Below are 18,308 nucleotides of genomic sequence, written 5' to 3'. Positions count from 1 at the left end.
AGGAATGGTTTGGGAATGTCAGCTGTGTCCATGAACCCTCCGAGGGGGGAGATGGGTCCAGCAAGGGGAGAACGAGAAGCACCCTCCCCATGGGAATCACTCATGGGGACACCAGTTAATACAGAGAGGAGGAGAAGAGAAGGTCCTCCTTGGAAGGACTTCAGGGTGGGTTTTAGAGATCTGAAACAGATTTGAAACATTATTTCAGCAACAAAGATCTACTACAATTAAAAACAGCAAATAACTATTTTGCCAACAAATCTGTTGGGAAAAAAATTACCTAGGACATTCCAATCTCAACAGCTCTAATATTTGAACTGTATTCCTTAAGAAAAAAATACCTCAGAGACACCAAAATGTTCAATTTTCACTTGGGATATTCATATAAAACTGTGTACTCAATACATAATATTTTTCCCATAAATCCATTTAACTGATTCCAGAAAGGTGATAAAGACTTTCAGACTTTTTCTTTTACCTAATGCGCCGTTCTCAGTTTGAACTTTGGTTCATGGAGTCCCGATGGAAGGATTCAACTTGGATCAGGATTAAGCAGCTGTGATGCTTCAAAGAGTCAGAGACAAATCCCACTGATTTCGTTATGCTCATTGTATTTAAAACTAACAGCAGCATTTGGCTGCAGTGCAATAATAAGCACGAAATAACAAAGTTGGTAAGTTCACACTACACACCACCCTTCAAAATTCTGCCTGCTCTCCTATTTCCCCCCCTTGTTTTTACATGTATCCAACTGCTGTCCTTGTTCAAATGCTTAAAACATAAATTTCCAACAGAAGGGATCACCTTGTTATTGCCAGCTGTTCCCTGAGTGACACCACACTCAGAGAAAGCCATGTTACCTGGCCCTAATAATTCCTCTCAGGACAAACGGCCACAGTGCTGAAGTTGGTCTCACCAGATCAGCTGTAATGATGGAATTAACTCCTTCCCTTGGAAAAACTCATTTAAAGAAATCTCTGGGACTTCCGTTCCTCCACCAATTGCTGCTTGCGTGCAAAGCTGGAACAGAGACTGAACAGACGTGGAAAGAAGAGGGTGGAAAGTAATTTCTGCTTTATAGAATGAACATAAATGTCCCGAATCTGAATCCTGAAGCTCCTGGATTTCCAACAACAGCCACCGTCACCCCCATTCCCTGGTGTAAGACACAGATCCACGCCTGCTTGACATAAAACCCCCTCCAATTTAGGATTTTGTAGACTTAATTACTCTTCATGAGCTAATTTAAACTGCAGGACTTGGTGTGTGATTTTGGAAATGTGTCAGGAAGAGAAACACGACAGCGCTGGGACCAACACCTCGAGGGAAGCACAGCTGGACACAGAGCCACAGACCAGGGCATCCATGTGGGAATGAATCCTGCAGGAATCACAGAGCCACTGAGCAGGACATCCCTGTGGGAATGAAACCTGCAGGAATCTCAGAGCCACAGACCAGGGCATCCATGTGGGAATGAAACCTGCAGGAATCACAGGAACCACTGAGCAGGACATCCCTGTGGGAATGAATCCTGCAGGAATCACAGGAACCACTGAGCAGGACATCCCTGTGGGAATGAATCCTGCAGGAACCACAGGGACCACTGAGCAGGGCATCCATGTGGGAATGAAACCTGCAGGAACCACAGGGACCACTGAGCAGGGCATCCATGTGGGAATGAAACCTGCAGGAACCACAGGAACCACTGAGCAGAGCATCCCTGTGGGAATGAATCCTGCAGGAATCACAGAGCCACAGACCAGGGCATCCATGTGGGAATGAAACCTGCAGGAATGAAACCATGGGAAACATGGAGCACATGGGCCCAGGAGCTGACCCCACACAAGCATTCCCCTGGATCATCTCACTCAAGGGAGAGGTTTGAGGACAAGAACCCGACTCAACACTTGGAATCAATTTTGTCCCTCACATACTTAAAAACCCAAACTCAACCCCCACCCTGAGGAACAGACCCTCCCCCACCAATATCCCTCGTTTTCCTCATAAATGAAACAGAGATGCTTCCTTATTTATTCCTCTGTGCTGACACATTTAGCCCGGAGCGGGCAAAACGCCTTATTTTTAATTTTTAATTGGCTTAGATTAATTTACATCACCACTGGGATCGAGAGCTGTTATTTACTCTTCACTCAATGCACAGCATTGCAGAAAACTCCCCAAAAATCCAGAACAAGCAAGTGTTTAACTGACACTTGGCAATTCTGATTTTTAGGCATTTATTTGGTTCTGTTTTGCATTGTGAACAGACACTGCTGGGTGCTCAATCAATGGGGATATATAAATACAGTGATAAACACATTCTGACTGGGAGCCTGTGTTTCAAAGGAAGTCATAAAACCCCTCCTGATAACGAGCCCTCCTCCCGTTCCCGTTTCACCATGAAATGCTTTGGTGTAGAGGAAACAATTTGATTTTTTCCTGTCTCATAAAACAACCCTTAAAAAGGCGTGACAGCCCTGCTGACGTGCTCCAGGGAAATGGAGCAGGAACCCCCTGGTTCCAACCACATCCCAGTGCTCCAGGGGAGGATGCAAAGGAAAAAAGTCCTGCAGGGATTTTGGTCACGAGACTCAGGTTATTAAAAAAAGGGAAATAAACCAAACACACCTCACCTGTCCCCAAGGAGTTTAAAACTGCTTTGAAACACATTCTGTCATTGGAAAGAAATTCAAACCATAACACACATTGCAAAATAATGGGTATGACCTTCAAATTCAGTAGTGAATATTCAATGTTTTAAAAAAAATTAGTATTTTTTTAACAACTCCTCCTTGAGAAAAAGAATCAAAAACATAAAACAAAACCCACATATAGAACTCAAGGCAGGGAAACTGCCTGGAAGTGCCCCCAAAGAACCCTGGCCAGGGTCTTCTCTTACTGTAAACATTCATCACTTGAACTCCTCTGAAGAATTAAAAAATCTCCTGAGAGCAGCAGAGCCTGCAAGAGCGTTCTGCAATCTGCCTTTAATAACAGCAGCAGAGCTGTGACTTTATTCCCAAATAAGCGAGTTCTGCTCAGGCACAGCCTTTGCGGAGCAGGGAGAATAAAACCCCGTGTCCTGTCAAAGGGTTCAGCTCTGCACAGCCACGGCACAGCCGAGGAGTTCAGGATCGCTCTGAGGTTCCCCCAGGCCCTGCCAACAACTCCTCTGGTGCCCTTGCACAGACCCCTTCCCTTCCCACCTCTCCTTTGTGGCACCCGCAGGGATGCTCAGCTGGCACTCCCAAGGGAAGGGCTCAGCAGTGCTGGGAGCTCTGGGAGTGCACAATAATCCCCAATAATCCTGCAGGCAGTGCAGGAATCACTGCTGTGCTGGCAGAGCAGCACCAGCACATCCCTGGCAGTGCCCAGGGCCGGGCTGGACGGGGCTTGGAGCACCCCGGGATAGTGGGAGGTGCCCCTGCCACGGCAGGGGTGGACAGGATGGGCTTTAAGGTCCCTCCAGCCCACACCACCCTGCGATTCCATGAGCATGCCTCAACTGTTTCAGGATGTATTTTCAAAGCAACAGCACAGTAACAGCCTGACCTGAAACAAAGGAACCCACAGAACACAAACGCTGCTGCTGTCCAGGGCTGCTTTTCTCCAAGAAACACCTTGGAAGTGGGAGATCTTTTCCTTCTGTCTGGGAGCTGCTGACACTTGGAATAACTCAGCAGCACCAACTCTGCCAAACTGCAGCTGCAGCAGATGAGGCTGAACAAGCTGCTTGTACTCAAGATTGTCCTTATTTCTCCAAGCTCTTTAAAAAACTTATTAAAACTAATTATTAACAGCTTATTTAACTACTTGTCTCTTACACATACCTACCATACTCTATTTTCCTTCCATTTAGGTTTATATCTACACAATCAATATTTTTAAGGGAGAGAAGGTACCCCTCAAGCCCCCCTTTCCTCTTTTAGCCCATAACCACCTGCAGAGCAGCACTATTAGATGTGGGACTGGATATTTTATTAATTTTCACTGGATTCCTCTGCTAAAGGCCACCTTTAGGAGGAGCTAAAGGCTCCTCGCTGCCCACCTCACACCCACCCATTTTTATAGGAACTAGAGGAGTACCAAGATATTTGGGAATCTTATAAACTCTTAAATAACACTTTTTTCCTTTCTGTTTTTAAAGCTTTATTGTTCACTCACTTCCTCCTGTTTCTAATTCTAACAGAAAAAGTGAACCCCGTGAGTATTTTAAGAATACAATGCTTTTCCCAGCACAGAGGCTTGGGAATTTGGTGTGCACTTCCCAGCACACAAGAATTGGAGGTTATTCCCCAATAAACCCCAAGTACATGACGGGGTTTATAGCAAGAGGTGCAACGTTTAAATGTGGATTTGCTGTAGTCGCTGACCACTGTTAAAAATGCCTAAACCCCAAGTTTTCAAAGCAGTTTGTAAATGTAAATTGGTGCTGAAGAAGGGCCAAGGTGGAATGCCCATCCCCAGCCAGCTGTGATCTGGATCCAGGCGTGACTTTCCTCCTTCTTTCTTTTCCTTCAGCACCTGCAGTGCTGGTGTGTCACCAGAAAACCACACAGATTCCATCTGTCCTTTAAAGGCTCTGGATCCACAATTACCAGTTTCTTTTTGGGGAGAAGAGAGACAATAGGAGAGGGGAAACAATCAGGAGAACAAGAAATCCCCTCTCCAGGCTCTTCTATGGCAGTGAGAACAGTGACATTTTACAGCTGGTTTCAATACTGAACACACATTATTATAAATTACATTTCTTTGTCAGATTTATGGCATTTCCTTAGGGAATAAAGCCCACGAGCCCATGCAGGTTATCCCATCAATAAGTACCAGGGGATTCTGCCAGCTCCAGATCTTCATCAGCCTCAGTCCTGTTCCCCACTCAGCCCAAGTGAAAACCAATCCTCTCATTCTCTCCAAACGGCATTCAGCTGTCTCTGCTATTCCTGTATAATTTAGCAACTCTGAAATATAAGCAACCAATTAAGACCAACCCCACCCGTTTGTTCTCCCCGCTGGTGCGAGACTGACAAAATCTGATATTTTCCTTTCCAACACGAGCCTGGGATCAATTACAAATTAAGGGTGTTTCTGTCAATCTTCACAGCCCTGGATGTGAGGAATAGAGGCAGAGGAAATGCCTTTGGTAGTTGTGACGGATATCAAGCTGAAGCTAATCCTGCCCTTCCACTCATCCCGGGATGGAAAAAGCAAAGCCACTGAAAACAACAGCCCTCGTGATGCACTGCAGTGGCTGCTCTTGCCCCTGGTTATTTGTATTTTCCCCTGTAACAGGAGCCAGAGCCAGGCAGAGGAGCCACCAGCCATCACCCCACAGCCGGAGCTGGGCTCGTGTCCGGAGCGGCACCGCTTTGTTCCCAGGAAAAAGCACTCCTGACATGACATCATGCAGCCAAGCTGCCAGGAATATACAGAGTATGAGGATAAACATAACTGGAATGGGTGGATTTCAGTGCTGTTGAGGGAGGTGCATTTGCTGTTATTAATCAGCCTTTCTGGTGGCCAAGAGACTTTTATGGGGCTGAGAAACTCTCTCGGGAATTCAGGATTAGCCAGAGGAGATAAAATGGACTCAGAGCCTTCCATACACATCCTACCTCACTGCACTTCTGCAGAGGGACAATAAATATGGAATAATGCAGGTGGGGGACAGCAAACATGTATTAATGTGTGTTGTGTATTTCTCATAACACACTGAAGCTTTTCACTCCTACAGGCCCTTGCTCTGCCTCCACTGACCATTCCTTATGGATCATTCCTTTCCCAACAAGACATGGAATTTCTTCAAGTACCTTTTAGCCATTAATTCCCCCGGTGAAAACCAAAATTCAAGGTGCCAGTGCCGTGTTCCCAAGCACAGCTGCACGAGCAGCATCCCCACAGCCCTTTGTCTGGGGGCCCAAACCGAAGTCACGGCGCCTGACCCCGTACGAATTCCATCAGGAGGTTCCCATTTCTTTGCCAAGCCAACTGTAAATACAGTCATAAAACAAGAAATGAAAACTAATAAGCACAATATAAATGCTGTTATGCCTCCCTGCGATTCACGGCACGCTGGCAAACATTAATCTATTCTTAATTTAATCTAAATTAGAGCAATTTATTCAAAGCCTGTGCCAGCTTTAAACATGAATAGGCTACTGAGAACTGCTTAGCTCCCATTTCATCAAGTTAAATGTTGAAGAAGTTTGGGATCCAGGGTGGTTTAATCAGTTCTGCTTCTCAGTAAGACTATATATAAGCAGGGCCCATAAACAGGGAATAAATAAAGATCACTTATTAAACAGGAATTGAGTCAAGAAATGGAAGTGACTGAATTCAAACAGCTCCCAGGCCATTTTGAACAGACATGCAGCCATGAGAAACACAAATGCTGCCTTTCCCTGAGGAATAATAGCTAAGTAATGTAAATTAAAATCAAAATTAAACCCAAAAACCCCACTCTTTCAGCACTAAAGAGGAGCACACACTGCTGTGTTTACAGAAAATTAGCACTGGAGTGTACACAACCAGCACAAAACATTCCCTGAGCTTGGCTTTGGCTGTGACTGTTTGAAGTCAGTTTGTGATTTCAGATGCTGTTTATGTTCCTGAAGCACAACTCTCCAAATGAGGCTTCCAAGCTGTTCCTGCACCATCCATCTGACGCCGGGTGGATGCCGGAGGGCCGGGATGGAGGCAGGGACTTCGGGAACGCTCTCGGCTCTGGGAAGCCCCAGCACTGCCAGGAGTTCTTAAGTATTCACCATGCATAGGTCAGAATTCGACATTTGCTGCTTTTAAAGCTTTCTGGGGACAAACCTTAACCCTGGTGAGTGGAAACCCACAGGGATGTGTGGATATAAACCAGACAAAAGCAGGGAGGAGGCTCCCCTGCTACTCGTGGCTCTGACGATGCTCATCCCGCGGGATTTTCCATTCTCCACTTTCAGATCTTCCCCCTCCATCAGAGCAGAGGTTCTCCCCATCTCCCCCGGTCTCCAGCCCAGCAGAGGCAGTGCCCTCAGCACACACCTTGCTCTCCCAGCACCACGGGCTGCTTTGGGCTGGAAGGGACCTTGAACGCCCAGCTCCAGCCCAGGTCCACCACCATCTCCCACTCCCCAAAACCCACAGTTCACTCCTTTGAGTACTTTCTCCTCTTGACAGAAAATGTCAATTTTTGTCTGCAAGGCTTTGCAGCCTCCCTGCTCAGTTTTCATCTACGAATCATTTCTTCCCTGGTGGATACTGAGACTCCTGAAAGCCACACCTGGAAACCACAGGGACCTGTTCCCATTTTCCTTCATTAAGACATGCAAAATTGGACAAGGCAGAAGGAACATGAGAACATTTCTGTCTGAGAGAAGACGCACAGGACTTTGCAGAGGAACGCCCAAAGTCCTCCTCTATTATTCCAAAAACTCTTTTTATCTTGCTCTGGCATTTCATTCACAACACTCTGCAGATTGTTCAAGTACTTCTGTAGTCTCCAAGAGCTCCACAGAATTCCATGGACTGAGGATGCTTTCATTCACAATATGTGACTAAAAAATACTCTAAAGCATCACCTCTACAAGTGAGAGAGCCTGAGAAGGTACATCTGATATCTGTGAAATCATCCAAAATAGGTCCTGATGGGTGACATGACAGGAGTCTGCCTCGGGGCTTGAACCAGGCAAGGCCCTATTCATGTGATTTTTTACACATGGCAAATACCCAAATGTGTAACTGAGCTTTTCAAAGCAGAGCACAGTTGGCCTGTTAGTGCCAACTTTTACATTTCTTTCAGCAGAAGCCAAAAATTGTCAACAAGAACTTCTATTTGCCTCCTACAACAGCATAATGAAACTCACACTTATGGAAAACACTGAGTATTTCATCTACCCTGACTGAAATAAGGCTTTTGACGTTGCCTTTGACATCCAACTATAGCTGGGAATCTTTTCAGTCAGTGCAGGGGAGCTGAAATGGCCTCTGCGTAAGGAATGGGAATCTCCAAGTCAGCCTGAAGCGACCTCCAACAGTCCAGTACAATCTGCAGTACAGAAATGACAGATTTTCAGCACAATCTTAACTGAAACATGCTGGCTTTGGGAAACTTGGATCAGATTCCTGATGTTCTCCACCTTTCTGAGGGTCAGAGAAGCCCTCAGCCCACCCAGCTCCTTTCAGTGCTCCAAGACTGGACACAGCTCACAGCCAAACCCTGGCAGAGAGGTACCAACATGAAATGGAATTGTTTCTGCAGCAACTGGCCTGGACAGAACTCAATTGCTTAAAGAAAGCACCAGTGTAGGGCAATGAACGAGGACTTTAGAACTCCCTCCGAATTAGGATCCATGGAATGCGACTCAGCAGAGGAATTGAGATCATCCAGTGGTGTCAGACTTGAATCAAATGTCATTTGTGATGTCAGACTGCCATCAACACCAGGCACTTGTGTTTCTCCCAAGGAGAACAGCAGGAAACACATCCCATGGAATTGTCAGATTTGGCCATTCCATGCAGAGCACCAACACCAAGAGGGTCCATCCCCACCCTGCCTCACAGGGTGTGAGGACCATGGACCAGCTCTGGGGGTCTGGGAGCTCACCTGAACCCCCCTTGAGCAGAGTCACCTTCAGCCAGGCTGCTCAGGGCCTTGTCCAGGTGTGCCTTGAGTATCTCCAAGAGCAGAGATTCCCAAAGCTCCCCGGGCAGCCTGCTGGACTGCAGCTCCCCTCCCTGGGAAACTGCTTTCTGTGACCAGAAATTCCCTCGTTTGCAGCTTTTCCCTGCCACCACCACCTGCCCTGCGTCCTCATCCCTGCCTGAGCAGTAGCAGGGTGTCCAGGGTTAACCAAACTCAGCATATCCAGTACCTCACATGCTCCCAGTTTCCACAGCTGCCCACACATCCCACCGTCCAGTCTGGATTTCCCCAGTTTAGTTTCAGGAATACCCCTGGGGACAGCACCAAAGGCAAAGCAAACAAAATCCACTTCTCTCAAGCACAGGTCCAACTATTTCATCTCAGAAGGCCACGGGAACAGCTGGGCACAGTTTGCCCTTGGCAAACCCATGCTGGATTTTCCCAGTCATCATCCCTCTCATGTACCCATCATATGGCCTCCATAACCTTCCCCGAAAAGGTTCCAGCTCCAGCTGAGCTTTGTCTTTCCTACATCCCTACACATCCAGGCCATTTTCTGCCTTTGATTCTGGATTCTCTGTGCTTTCACTCAGTGTTGGAGCCCAGTTGGCAGCTCCTTCTTTATCCCTCCCGGTCTCCTGGACACACACACTCAGCCCTGCCCTGTGGAGCAGACCATTGCTGTGCTTTGAAAAGGCTCCCGTGCTTTGGTCCTTCAGGATCAAATGGTTTGCCTCTTGTCCACTAACAGTCTCCCATGGAAACCTACCAAAAATATCCTTAAAAAGCCAAAGCCTCCTGTCTGAAAGCTCAAGGCTGGAATTCTCAGCTCCACTGGCCAGCCAGACACAGACAACAAATTGCAATACTCCAGAAACTCCCTGTGCTGCCTGTCACACACGGAGCTGCCACCCCAGCACACCCCCATGGCTTGAAACCCACACGAGTGCCAGGGCTGGGTTAAAAAGCTCCATCTCCTCCCTGCCCTGCAGGACCCTGCTGCCCTTCCATCCACTGATCCCTGTGCCAGAGCTCCCAGGTGGCTCATCACCCTCTCCAAAGCGATGAAACATTGGAGTCAGCCCTCAAGTGTGACCCAGTTCCCTGCTTCCCTGCCCCCTCCTTCCTGAAGAACCTGCACCCATCCCTTGGAGCCATCCCCAGATGTCTCCACGATCCCAAAGCCTCACAGCTCTACAACTACACACAGATTTCTAATTCCTCCTCCTTGCTTCCCATGCTGGGAGTAATTAAGCATATGCACGATACCTTTGCTTGGACAGAGACCTTTTCCCATGAAAAAACTCAGTTTAAAGAAATGGGTAGTTCCACTGAAAACAATCCTGACGTGGTTCCTGCAGCACCGTACCCAATTCATTCACTCCCAGATCTCACTCCTGAACAATTGACAATGTACTGAAAAAACCCACTTTTGTGGTGTAAAGTACAAAAGCCCCACAAAGCACCCCCCTGCAGTTCTGAAGGTGACCCCGTGCGTCTGAAAGGATGGTTTGAAATTGTTCTCCCAGAACGTGGCATATTTGTTTACAGTCCAGGGCTGTGCTTTCCAGTGTTCAGGCATCGCTCCTGTTTCTCCCCGGTGCCTGAGTACTCGTCAATGCCTTTCACACAGGGTGACAGGGAACCATCTGCCTCCCTCCTCCTACTTGTTGCCACCTGTTCTTTTCCCAGTCCCCACATGGCAGCGTGAGCAGGGCCAGATTCCCCGGACAAGGCCGGGTTACAGGACCAAGAAACCCCAAATGCCTCTGTTACCCGAGGGTCTCACTCAGCACACACAGAAATGCTGTACAAGTGATGACAAGGAACGGCTCTGCTGTAATTAAGTGTATCTGCCCTGTAATTGGGACACTCAGGGGCTGAGCAATGAGGACTGGAAGTAAAGCAAGCTGGGTTTGTGTAAAAAAGAGGGAGGAGAAATTTGAGGTTGCTGAGAAAGGCGTTCCCAAGGCACAACAGAGGTTCTGGGACAGGCAGGAGTCCTCTGTGGGGGCGCCTGCAGGACATCAAACCACTCATCTCTTCATCAAGGAGGCAAGGAGAGGAGCATCGAGACTGAGAAATGCAAGTGCAGGGCAATGAGGTCATTGAGGAACTTCCTTCTTCTGAAAGGCAGAGCAGGCAGCAGAGCCACAGCTCCAGCGAAATTCTGAAAGGCCCTGAGTGTCCAGGGCCAGAGTCTGAGAAACAGGGACACAGCTTCAAACCCCAAAGTGGTTGGAAAGCACATGAGAGGCTTTTCAAATCCCTTGCAGAATTCCACACCTGGTGTCCAGTACAGGGGATAAAGAGGATTTAACTCGGACCATTGACCCAAATCTTCCTCCCTCTTCTATCCTTCCAAGCTTCTCAATTACAAACACTTGTCCTAAAAATCTCTCCTCTCAGTGCCACAATTCTTTCATGTATTCCTGAAAAAGCAGGAGTTGTGGACTCTGTATGGCCAATCCCTTCCAAGGTGCAAACTTTTCTAGATTTATTAACAGAATTACCACAGCTGAGAAGAAAAGCCACTCAAGAAGCCTTTCACTTCTGCCAGTCGATTCTTTGCTTTAACATTTTCCACAAATTAACTTTCTTATGTACTAAAAGCTACCCAGAACTCACTCCAAACACAAAAAAGCCCAGCCTAAGATGTTATGTCTGATCAATGATTATATTAAGCTCACTGCAGGAGATGAGAGTCACAGATAGACTCTATACAGGTTTCTGTGTGGCTGTGCCCACGCTGTACAGAAGGTGAATCTCCAAATTCCTGCTCCCCCCAAGTCAGAAATCTGTCCAAACACAGCCAGCCTCCCTTTGTAGCAGACAAATGTTTTTCCCTCACTGCAATTCAAACTTACACAGCCTTCCAGGAGCACAAAACACAGATGTGGGGCTTCACTTGGATGAGAGAACTCACGTGGCCTCCCCGAGCAACTCCCCAGGGCTTCCACTTTCTCATTTGCATTTAGTTCATCCAAGATCAATTTGATAAGCAAAAGGGCTAATGAGAAATGGTTTGTAAATAGCCAGATGTTTGCCAGTTCCAGCAGGAAGGAGCAAACAGAACAGCACGGGAAGGGAAGCGCTGCTAACTGGGAAGACCTTTGATGAACACTTAATCAACATTTTTCTCACTGAAGTTACTTTTCAAATTGGCGAAGTTGGCATTTCTCATCAGCAGCTATGAAATAATTTTTAAAAAAGCTTTCTGAATTAATGATTGAAATGTTCAGAATAGTTTCTGCTCAAATTAGGGGTTTGAATTTTCAAACCAAGCCAGCTGCGACTACTGATACCTTCTCCCTCTTTCCCAGAAGAGTTTCCTTCTCCCCTGCTCACGGATTGAGAGAAGGTATTTTAGACCCAAATATCTCTATTTCCTCCACCGGTGAATTGCCAGTTTTCACAGATCACACTCATTCCTCATACTCCCCCCTTGTAACACCCCCCTGCACAGCACAGTTCCATGTCCCCTCAGAGGTGTTCCATGGGGGTGTCCCACTGCTGGAGAACAGCATCTCAATGGCCCCAGAGCTCCAGGGCCTCGGGGTGTGTCTCCACACCCACAGTGAGACTCCACCACTGCATCCCAAATCCTCTGGCAGCGTGCAAAAGAGAAAGGACATTGTGAGGCAAAGTCCTTGAGGACGGCAGGAGGAGGTGCCGGAGCGGAGCAGGAAGGAGAAACCACTGGACAAACAGCAGCGGAGGGAAAGGAAGAGGAGTGAGACCACAGGAACTCCAATAACAACAGTGAGAGTCATTTAGAAACCACTGCTGGGAACTGGGTGCAAGCACAGGCTTGGGCAGGGCTCCCAAAGCCAAGGCCATTCATTATCCAGAGTTTTCAAACGTGCAGAATATGGAATAATGCTTCCACTGGAAAGGGCTGCAAACCACTCAGGTGATTAATGCACAGAGCAGAAATTAAATTACTTTTAATAATTTTTCTGGCAATATGATGACAGCAGGGCAGTGCTGGATGCGGATTCCTGACACTGCTCCGAGGCATTAAAGCTCCTGACCCCAGGAGAGGGCACCCTGCATTCCCCAAATCATTGTGGGGAGTACCTGTGGCTCTTCAGCCAGCAGTGAAACACACCCAGATCCAAACAGGAATTCAGAGGAAATGGTAAGTGCACAGCTACTCTACAAAACAACTGGAAAATAAATGGGAAATCTCTCTTTATGGCTCATTCCTAAGTTTACTCTCTGCACACTGGACACCAAACCCAGGGACAGCAGATTCACACCTCTTCAAACCACAGGTGTGAAGTTCCATCAAACCTTCAGCCACAGGTAAGACTGTTTCTCCTAAATCCTCTCCATCCAAATAAGAAAGAAATTAGAATTTAAAACAATCCCCTTCCAAAAAGACAACACAAAGTCCCTCCCCAGTATAGCTTTAGTATTTTCTTGTCTGACTTGTCTCCCCTCATCCTCTGTAGTAGTGGTTTTCTTCCTCGGTCTCTTAGAAATTATTTTTCAGAACCGTGTGACCTGAAAGAGCAAAACAAGCTGATGCCTTAGTGATGATATTTGCAGTACCTCTTTTTTTGGGTCTTCAGTCATAACACCAGTTGTTCTGCTTTGCCACCCCAGCCATGCAATGCAGCACCCTGTACAGGGAGCACTGGCAGGAGTTCCACTGACTGGAGCACGGGGACAAATATTTACCTAAACTGCAGCTGTAACCCACCAGATGTGCAGCTGCTGTTCGCAGGAATGACAAAGTTCACTGGTTTTTACACTAATAGCAGAAAAAAGCTTCTGACACTGGAATGATTTTGATATAAAATACGTGATTTGGGGTGTGCTCCATAAGGGGTTCTTTTCCAGGTTTGTGATTTATTTTAGTGACTATTTTCATTTTTGGCTATTCTGCTATTGCTTGTAAACCTCAGCATGTAGCATTTCTGACCACGGTTTATTATTGCACCAAGTAGTATTCAAACTACAGGGTGAATCCTGTAGAATTCCTTAAATTCTCCTTACTGGGTGTTCAGAAAACAAGACTGGATCACTCATCATTTTAAAAAAATCACCCTGCTCTAGCTGAGTTACTGACAGAACCCCCCATGTGGGAAAGGTCCCTTGGAATGGTCCCTCCCTATTTTTGGCTCTCTGCTGTCCCAGTTTATCTTACCAAGGTCAAGTATTATCAGCTGGGCTCCAGCCTGTGCATTTCCAACATCATTTTCTGCAATGCACTGATAGAATCCTTCATCAGACTTCACCAGCCCCAAAACTTGCAGGTTATGTTCTTTCTGAGGAGCAAAGGGAGAAAACAACACTTAGAAATGGGCTGCAATTGCCAAACCAACTGTGTCAGCACGGCAATTACTGTGGCAGGAGAAACTTCTGACAGCACCTGGGAAGGTTTTTGGAGTTCCCAGATTTCACCTCCCTGGCACTGAATCCTGTGTTCTAGGGGATCAAAAGCAGCAGAAGCTCTCACTAATGGCTGTCATTTTCTAGCATCACAAAGCACTGGCAAATCCTAACGTTTCCCCAGCCATTCTGGTGGTATTTTGGGCACTGACTGAACCTCCCAGCCCCACAATCCAGGTACACCCAGTTACACAGCCATTCATTTCTCACCTATGTCCCAATAACGCCTTCCACGGCATCTAAAATCTCCCTGCAGAAGCACCCATGTGCCAAACTTACCATCCACACCTCAGTTACATTTCCATTGCAGCTCCTGCTTGAAACCGGAATTTTTACAGAGCACGGACTGCAGCACACACAGCCAGGTCGTGGTGAGCTCCTACTCTGACAGTGCATTTTGTCACTCTGTGTGCCTGACTCTCCTGGAAAGCCCAAGCTATGAAGACATCAGCTCTTACAGTATAAGCAACGTGCATTAAAGGGACTCAAGCAACCATTTCTCTTGAGGGCCCCAAACATCAATAGGACAAAAGCAGGAAGCAAGTCCCATAAAAGAATGGGAATTTCCAATTTCCATGACTATGTGCAGGAGAACTGACAGGCCAACAGCCTAAAAACCAGCAAGATGGACAGTGCACTTACCACGATTTTGAAGTAGTCACTGGGGATCACCATGTCCCCGTTCTTGACCCACTTCACGGTCGGGGTTGGTTTCCCGGTCACCTCGCACTCAAACACAATGTCCATGGACTCGTGGGCGTAGATGTTCGCAGGGCGCTTCAGGAACGTGGGGGGAACTTCAGGGTGAAAGAAGAAAGACAAGAAGATGATGTTACACCCAGAGAAAGAGACCTGACAGGCTCACACACAGCCAGCTCGACACCAAGAGACGGACGGGGGCCTTGGGCACGAGTGGCAGCAAAGGTGGCAGGAATTTGCAGCTCAGCTTTGACAGACACCGACACAAGCTGGGAGTTTTCAGAATTGCATCTGGGCCAGGTTGGACAGGGCTTGGAGCAGACTGGGACAGTGGAAGGTGTCCTTGCCCACGGGCAGAGGGCTGGGAATGACACAACCTCTAAAGTCCCCTCCAACCCAAACCATCCTGGGATCCAGCCAATTGGGAATGACCTCTTGAGACTTCATGAAAGAAGAAATGGAAAGAATAAATGAGGTGCATAAAGCGCAAAGTTAAACCTCAGGGAGTGCGAGTCAACACAAAAACAAAAGCGATAATTATATCAAAAAGTACTTTTAAAAATGAATGGACACAAAACTGAGATGAAACTTTCCCAGGGCACCATGGCCTCGTGCTCCTGTGAAGGAGCTGAGGTTACCAAACGGAGAGTGCTGCACTGATCCCAGGAGTTTCTTCTCTGGCCTGTGGAAGCCAAGGAAACAGCATGTCCAGGAGCAGCCACGTGCCTTCATCCCACAGTGATACCATGGATACAGAGGAGGGAAGCTGTGTACTTAAAACACAGCAGAACAGAAGCTCTGAACGCGAATCCTGTGAAGAACAGAAGTTCTCCACTTACAACATGCACCAAAGGTGCTACTCTGGATCTTGGCTGCCTTTTAAATGTCCTTACGTCCTCAGAGTCAGATTAAGTCAGTCAAATATATTTAAAATGACACAAACTCAGAGATAGGGATTTTTTGGGGAACACCAGCCCCCAGTGACTGGTGCACAGACACGTTACAGTTTCTCCTACAGGAGCCTCCACGAAGCCTCCAGCTGCATCCAGGGCCTCTGCACTCATCTGGCTCAGCAGCACCAAGCCCTGCAGGTGCCTATTCCTGGAGTATCCTCTTTGTACAGAACACCAGCCTGTTTATTTGTGTTTACTACGCTCCCAGACACAGGGCAATTCTCTGACTTGTGCTGGCAGCTCAGATTGTTGGAGTTCCAGGAAAGCCCAACGTAGCCTTTTGCCCTTTAATATTTAGCAAAGAAAGTCAATATGGAAGGGCCACGGGGTTTAGACAAACAGTTTACACACTTGGCCTCCCAACAGGGTTTCTTTGGTGCTGTGGATAAGGAATCCTAGGTCATGTTTTACTCCTTCCTCTGAAATGGTCCCAAAGGTTTGTAGGTGGATTTAATACTTTTAAACAGCTGGAGGTGGGCCGCACCCCTCCGCCCCCCCCAACCCCCTCATGTTTTGGATTATAAATGAATAAAGAGAACATTAATAAACGGAAATACTTCACAGTAAGAAGGTAGTTTAACTCTCAGGTAAGGGTGAAAACCTACACAGAGCTGTCCATTCACTGCTCCAGCTCTCACATGGGAGCAAAAACCTGGCTGGGGTTTTTGAGCCCAGCTGCCTGTGAATTCAGACAACCAACTTCCCAAAAATTTCGTACCGAACACACCATAAATTCCACCTTAAAAAGGTTGAGATATTTCTGTGCTTACTCTCTGATGGCTGCTACCACCAGACACAACTCTGACATTTGAAAACTCTCTTCTGAATTTATTTGCCACCAAATTGCTGTAATTTATTCTCTATGAAAATGATTTTTATTCCTCCCTGGTATTTATCCTCAGCATGGTTATTTATTACAAGCTGTGCTACTGCTCCCTCCCTTCCCGTATCCCAGCCTTATTTTGGGCGGCTCAACAAGTCGTGTTTGCTTTGCTCTGCTGTGACAATTCCTCACAACCCCCTGGATGTGCTCCAGCCTGAATCCATCTCCGGAGCCCGTGGAGTTTCAATCATTTACATGCAATTTCAGCTGTGTCTCAGCAGTGCCTTGAAAAATGGCATAAATACCATGGCAGCACTGCAGCCAATCCCTCACCCAACCCATCGCTCTGCCTCTGCCCTTCCCACATGCATCATCCCCTGCCAGCCTGGGACAATCATTGCCCGCTCATCGTTAGCCCTTTTTAACTAATGACTCATTTTGTTCAGCCTGCCTGATCAATAGTTTATGTTCTCATTTCCCTTCCATCTCTGCCTGCGGCTGTCCTCACACGCACGGATCGATTCCTGCAGTGCTTGCAGAGCTGAAAAAGGGGAATACGAGAATTGGAAAAGTTGTTTTTCCATGAATGTACAATGCTTCCATTTCCAGAACATTCATTACAGGTGAGTTTTAATTCCTTAGCCACGTATTACTCTTGCCAGAGGAACCCAAAGAGACAGAGGCCAGTAGCACCCACCGCCAAAAGCACAAAAACGTATGAAAAACTCATCATGGGATGCCAGCCTGGTTTGGGCTGGACAGTTCCTTGAAGATCATTTCATCCCACCCCTGCCATGGGCAGGGACACCTTCCACTGTCCCAGGCTGCTCCAAGCCCCAATGTCCAGCCTGGCCTTGGACACTGCCAGGGATCCAGGGGCAGCCCCAGCTGCTCTGGGCACCCTGTGCCAGGGCCTCCCTGAATCCCCAAGCTGTACCACAGGAAAGTTCTGATTCTGTGCTCTCCACTAATGTTTAACTTGTAATGAAGACATTTGGAAAGAACTCAAATATATTTGGCAACTGATATTGCTCCAATTCGGGATGTCATCCAGAAAGAGGATGTGAATCGTAGGAGTCAGGATTTTTTTGACACAAAAATGGAAGCTGAAGTAGATATTCTCCTACCTGCTCTCAATTAGTGTTGATTTAGGAGATTAAGAATTTGAACATGTTATTTTTTCAAAGTGACTTTGCTTTTCTGGCTCATGGAGCAAATGCCAGGCTGCTCACAAAGGGATAATAACATGAGAAGTGCTCACTTTATCAATTACTTCCCAGTTAATGAATTAATAAATGCTTTCCAAACACACTCTTCTGGTTTAACCATGTCAGTGTTTAGCAGTAACACAATGCAAGTACAGATGTTTGTGGTAGACAAGTTCAATTGATGACCAGCGAGCAAACGAGCCAATTACCACAGAAAACCAGATCTGTAAGGGAAGATCATGTGCTCTGTTCCCAAACACACAATTAAACTTCAAAGATGACTTGGCAGCTCAGCCCCCTCTTCGTGTCAGCACAGAACAACTCCTGAAAAGGCAAAATGCTCAAACAGAATTTCACACCCCCCAGGGAGCCCTGCCACCCTTGTGGAGATCGAAGAAAATATTTTGATCACAACAGTGATCAAAAGATTTAAAAAAAAAAAAAAAAAAAAAAAAGGCAACCCAACCTACATCAGCAGGTGAGTCAAACTTCTAAGCTACATCCCAATAAAGATGAAATATTTAAAAAATAAGATGCTTTTTTAAGCCAATAGCTCTAAAAGGATGGGAAGAGCTGAGGAACTCCACACATGCAGC

At 46.9% G+C, this 18,308-nt stretch overlaps 1 protein-coding gene across 1 annotated transcript in view; it reads right to left on the bottom strand.

Annotated features, from left to right (window-relative positions):
• NEO1 (neogenin 1) overlaps nt 1-18,308 on the bottom strand; it is a 113,361-nt gene that overhangs the window by 48,155 nt on the left and 46,898 nt on the right. Inside the window, exons 6-7 of the mRNA XM_017731089.1 lie at nt 14,672-14,826; nt 13,785-13,905 (exon numbers count right to left, since the gene is read on the bottom strand). Of these exons, the coding sequence (XP_017586578.1) occupies nt 13,785-13,905; nt 14,672-14,826 (276 nt within the window). The remainder of the gene's footprint in view (nt 1-13,784; nt 13,906-14,671; nt 14,827-18,308) is intronic.

Source organism: Corvus brachyrhynchos, unplaced genomic scaffold, assembly GCF_000691975.1.
Source record: "Corvus brachyrhynchos isolate BGI_N302 unplaced genomic scaffold, ASM69197v1 scaffold164, whole genome shotgun sequence".
Classification (NCBI taxonomy): domain Eukaryota; kingdom Metazoa; phylum Chordata; class Aves; order Passeriformes; family Corvidae; genus Corvus; species Corvus brachyrhynchos.
This window is presented reverse-complemented; position numbering and strand designations above follow the sequence as displayed.